The sequence below is a fragment of the Phaseolus vulgaris genome, chromosome 8, assembly GCF_000499845.2.
Source record: "Phaseolus vulgaris cultivar G19833 chromosome 8, P. vulgaris v2.0, whole genome shotgun sequence".
NCBI lineage: Eukaryota > Viridiplantae > Streptophyta > Magnoliopsida > Fabales > Fabaceae > Phaseolus > Phaseolus vulgaris.
This window is the reverse complement of record NC_023752.2, coordinates 55,301,964-55,307,256: the sequence shown is the minus strand read 5'-3', so window position 1 is coordinate 55,307,256 and position 5,293 is coordinate 55,301,964. Positions and strand designations below refer to the sequence as shown.

The 5,293-nt window shown below is 33.2% G+C and overlaps 1 protein-coding gene across 3 annotated transcripts; it reads left to right on the top strand.

Annotated features, from left to right (window-relative positions):
- The first annotated feature begins 1,352 nt into the window (after window positions 1–1,352).
- LOC137823994 (probable serine/threonine-protein kinase PBL2) lies at window positions 1,353–5,071 on the top strand. 3 transcript variants are annotated; one of them, XM_068629401.1, is made up of 7 exons: window positions 1,353–1,499; window positions 1,636–1,716; window positions 2,390–2,700; window positions 2,793–2,928; window positions 3,597–3,733; window positions 3,838–3,961; window positions 4,495–5,071. In XM_068629401.1, the coding sequence occupies exons 2-7, from the start codon at window positions 1,662–1,664 to the stop codon at window positions 4,899–4,901; spliced, it is 1,170 nt and encodes a 389-aa protein (XP_068485502.1). In that variant the 5' UTR covers window positions 1,353–1,499; window positions 1,636–1,661; the 3' UTR covers window positions 4,902–5,071. The 3 variants fall into 3 exon arrangements, with proteins under 3 accessions (XP_068485502.1, XP_068485499.1, XP_068485501.1); XM_068629398.1 differs by having other exon boundaries at window positions 1,421–1,716; XM_068629400.1 differs by lacking the exons at window positions 1,353–1,499; window positions 1,636–1,716 and adding an exon at window positions 1,757–1,967.
- Window positions 5,072–5,293: the final 222 nt, after the last annotated feature.

Genomic DNA, 5,293 nt, shown 5'->3' with positions numbered 1-5,293 from the left:
GTTTGGCACATTTATCGTTTTGTATAAGCTTCTATTCAGATAGAGTTGAAGTCAAAGTATGACAGAGTCTTCAAAGCTACCCTTTTTACCATTTTCAACATCTTTAGGTTATCACATTAGGCATTACATAAACTGTTCATGCATTTTTTGTCTTCTTTTTCCCCTTGGTGTTGATGATTAAGAACAATTCTTTTTCAAATATTAAAATCTATTTAAGGAATTGGTTCTTCTTCATAGATTCTTTTTAGTATGTTTTCTAAACACATTTTTAATGCATAAGATTATCAGTGAATTGTGTTCATAATTTATTTTGAATATAAGTTATGAAAGTTGTAAAAATTGTTTCTTCATTGAATGAACAACGTACAGAGACAAAAAGTTACTGCTATGAAAATGCATGCAATCTTGAAATTCACCAACTTGCACGTTCGTTCTTTTTGTTAGAATAAAATGCTTTGAATATGCAACTAGTTAATATGGCTTTATGACACTTTGAAACTGGAAAAACTACATGTGAAATCCTTCATCCATGTTAGATGGCACATGATCATCACATGTTATGGTCACCAAAAGACACAGTACAATAACGAATTGAGACATATTTGATCAATAAACAAAATCACGACTAGAAAGCACACACATACACATATTATATATATATATATATATATATATATATATATATATATATATATATATATATATATATATATATATATATATATATATATATATATATATATATATATATATATATACACACACACGCACACATGTCTGTGCAGAAACAGAGAAATATGGATGAAACACTACATGATAAGGTTTATTTAGATGATTTGAAATGGTTATCAAACAAAATATAAAAAATGAAAGTCACAGAATATGAAAAAATAGGCAAAAACATACTAGTTTTTGTTTTAACAGAATAAAATAACCTGGTACTATAGGCAAAAGTTGAATATACAGTGTGTTGGTAAGACAAGAAGTAAAGCCTTTGAAGTTTTCAGCAATAATAATAACAGTGCTTTGGCAGGTCAGGTCGTTGGGAAGATGGTAATTAAATAGAGTCCCTACAATCAATCTTGTCATGTTCTTTTCAACAATTTTTTATTCAGAAACTATAAAATTGTAAGCAGAGATTTATCAAACTATAAATTATTAAACTATGTTGCTCTGAAATGTAACATAGAAGACATTTAAGGTGTGTAGAGATTAAGACTATACCATTATTGCTCTGAAATGTAACAGTTGACATCCTTTTTTCAACTTTGATGTCACCTTGGCAATTTAGATTTTTAAGGAAGCTGTCGTCTGCATGAACATAAGAGTCAAATGTTGGCTTTAATTATTAAAAAACAGGTGAGGTGTAGAGCCTGTTTTCGCGTGCTTAGCCCTTACCACACTTCAATCTTTGAAGAGTCAAAATGAGCAAACAAGTTATGTTTACATCGGTTCAACGATTAACATATTTCCTCTCATTGACTACGCTGTTTCCTCAGGTACCCTTTGCTTCCACTTCTTTATCTAAGCCCATACAGTGCACATTTTCTTCTTACTTCTTCTTGCCCCCCACCCAACTTGGAGATCTTTTCATTCACACCCTGTTCACCTTTGGTGTTGTTGTTCTCTCCTCAGAAACAAAAGGAACAAAAACTTTCAACATGGGAAACTGCTGCAGAAAACCAGTGGCTCATGTGTCTTCCACGAGTTTCTTTGGTAGGTTTTAATTTGGTTGTTTTAATCGTTTGTATATGTGTTTGCCCTCACTTTTCTTTATTACAAAATATAAATAAGCCTTGAGTTATTTTTCTTCAGCTTTGATGTTATCATCACTTGGCACTAGTCGTGTCACTAGGATGATGCATGATGATGCTTTGAATTTTAATATTTGTTTGTCATGGTGGATGGTTCCATTTTTGTGTCTTCGGTTTCCACGGTGAGGAGAAGAAGGCCATGGTTTCCAAAGGGTGAGTTAAAACAATAGTTCATAGGCCGTAACCTGGAAGATTATAGGATCTAGCTATTTTTGAATTAACCTTCTTTTGTTCTCTTGTTTTTTAGTGTTCTCAAATCCTTGGTTTCCTAGAATTGGATGGAATTTTTGTATTTCTGTTAACTAAAATATAAGCCTCCAGATTGTGTTGGTATTGGTATGAAAATGATGGAGAGTATGAGGCTTTCCATGTGTATATTCTAATATGGCTTTGTCTTTCATTGATATAAAATATTTCTTGAATTTGACTATTATACTGAAATGAATCCTCTCTCTTTGGCACCTCATAACTAGTAATCAACTTCTAGCTGTAACTCATAATAGTGCAATCTTCTGGACAAGATTATAGAAGTTACTCTAGTGGCTGATTATAACTTGCATTTCATCTACTCTCAGGAAGCTCAAAGTCTCGAAGTAAGACAAAACAGAACTCAAATTCTACTAAAGGAAAAGCTCCTTTAAGAGCTTCAGCATCAAATGTTGACAAACCCATCTCCAACAACCTTAAGTCCTTCACCTTCAATGAACTAAAAGAGGCGACTAAGAACTTCAGGCAAGAAAACTTAATTGGAGAAGGAGGGTTTGGGTTTGTGTACAAGGGATGGATAGATAAGAACACTTATGCTCCCACAAGACCAGGGACTGGAATTGTAGTGGCAATCAAGAAACTTAAACCAGAAAGTTTTCAAGGTCACAGAGAATGGTTGGTATGTCCAAGTCCTACACAAACTCTTAAACTGGTTTATAACTGCTTGGTGTTGCTAGGCCTTGACTGATTTTCTGCCCATTATGTTTGCAGGCAGAAGTCAATTATCTAAGCCAGCTTCACCATGAAAATCTGGTGAAACTTATTGGTTACTGCTCAGATGGTAAAAACAGGCTTCTAGTTTATGAGTTTATGCATAAAGGAAGTTTGGAAAATCATTTATTCAGAAGTAAGTACTACATTTACTCTTCAACATATTTAGTCTCAAATGATCCATCCGTAACAATGTACAAAGAAGGGGTAGCAAATAGGCAAGACTCAGCTTTGATGGTAGTCCAGAACCTAGCCTGTTCTAGTTTGAGTTTATGCTGAAAGCAAGTTTGGAAAATCATTTATTCAGAAGTAGTACATTCACTCCTTAATATATTATTTAGTCTTCATTAATCCGTTGAGTACTGACCTGCAAAGGGGTTAGAAAGAGATTAGGCCTCAAAACCTACTTACATGACCTGTTTTATAGAAGGCCTGTAAGTCTTGATAGGCCTTCTGTTGGTTATTATTTTTAATATTAGTATATTGTTGCATGTATATATCCTATATTATTTATATAATGCAATAATATAATATCATATCATACATATATATAACCAGACCAACCGATCAAGTCTAATAGACATTTTTTGAAGTCTTAAGAAACTTAGTCTTTCTACATAAACAAGTTTTTTAAAAAGTCTAAACCTTGATTTTTAATAAACAGTTCAGCTCTAAGGCCCGAATAAAACTTCTGAACTATTTAGTATTTACACCCTTATGTTATGTGCAACATTTTGTTTTTGAACTGAACCATAATTTTCTCTTGATTCATAATACCTTAAATTTTGTTTTCTATTTCTGCAGAAGGTGTTCAGCCTATTCCCTGGACTATCCGGATAAACATTGCAGTTGCTGTTGCAAGAGGATTAACATTTTTACATACCCTAGATGCAAATGTTATTTATCGTGATTTAAAGGCAGCCAACATCCTACTTGATTCGGTATTTAACACTGAAAGTCTGGCTTATGAATTTGTGAAGAAAACAACACCTGTTGTTTGCATGTAAGTCTCCATTCTGAAAGAGTAGCACTGTGATATATGCAGGATTTCAACCCAAAGCTTTCGGATTTTGGCTTGGCAAGAGATGGTCCTACAGGAGACAACACCCATGTTTCTACCAGAGTTATTGGATCTCATGGTTATGCTGCACCAGAGTATGTAGCTACAGGTAAATTTGCCTTTCCATTTTTCTATACCCTTTTCTCAAAAGTGCTAGGTTCTTGGCTTTTGGATGTTGAGATTGACAATACCAAAATGAAAAAAGAAAAAAAAAACAAGGACATAATTGAGACACAAAAAGATGCAATAGTACACTGTTATATTATACTATCAAGGAACACTTGAGACTTTCTTTTATTAAAAAAGTGATACCAATTTGAATGCATACTATACCAGTTTACTACACTAATGTGTGTTGGTACTTGGTACAAGAAAGAGACCAAGTACCTAGCCTAGGTAATTTGTCTGTCACTTCTTCCTACACGATCACAGCTCAAAATGAAGAAGCAAATTTGGCTAAAATAGATGCCATTACACATAATAAAAAAATAAGGCAAAACAGTTTATAATATTTCTTAAAAACTCTAGAGAGCCTTTATTAGTGTTCCATTTACTGTGATGTTATTATGTTCATGATTTGTAAAGTTGATGAGCCTATCTTCTGCTAATTATAATAAGTTGGCCTTCTGACTAAACAAACAGGTCATTTGACCCCAAGCAGTGATGTATACAGCTTTGGAGTTGTGTTGTTAGAGTTACTAACAGGAAGGCGTGTAGTTGAAGATGAGAGAAGTGGATTTTCAGAAGAAACACTGGTGGATTGGGCAAGGCCATTCCTGAGTGATATCAGAAGAATTTTGAGAATCATGGACACAAGGTTAGGTGGTCAATACTCCAAGAAAGGAGCACAAGCAGCAGCAACACTTGCACTGCAATGTCTAAATACAGATCCCAAATGCAGACCAACTATGGTAAATGTTCTAGCTGCATTGGAAGCACTAAATTCCTCAAATTCATTCCCAAGGACCCCAAAATCTGGAACAGAGAATCATACACCAAAGCATTCTAGTCATTCCCAAAAATCAGCTACAAATAATAACAGACTATGATCTGTCTTTCTCTGTATGTGTTAATAATGCTTCTGCATCCCAAAAAATGTTTTGTTCTTTCAAATTTTGGTGGTAATTGTGTGTTTAAATAGAATTTGTTAGAAACACTATGAGAAAAAAATGTATAAAGGAAAAAAATTAATATAAAATGTTTTTTACAACTTTGTTTATGCATAAGTTAGTTTTATTTTGTGAAAAAATTATTATTATTATTTAATTTCCCATAAATTCATCCCAACATGTTTATTGGAAAGCATTACCAAGCTTAAGCAGCCATATAATGATCATAAAATTGTTTCAGAAAAAAAATTGAAGAGTTTAAAAGGGTATACAGTTAGAAAAAACAAAAGTTGGAACCTTTGCTCGGTTTTGTATATTCCTTAACTTTATCT

Coding starts and splice junctions, on each gene's coding strand:
- LOC137823994 (XM_068629398.1), top strand. CDS start 1,425: ATGAGCAAACAAGTTATGTTTACATCGGTTCAACGATTAACATATTTC. Junction 2,929..3,596: donor GGAAAATCATTTATTCAGAA/GTAAGTACTACA, acceptor CTATTTCTGCAG/AAGGTGTTCAGCCTATTCCC. Junction 3,962..4,494: donor ACCAGAGTATGTAGCTACAG/GTAAATTTGCCT, acceptor CTAAACAAACAG/GTCATTTGACCCCAAGCAGT.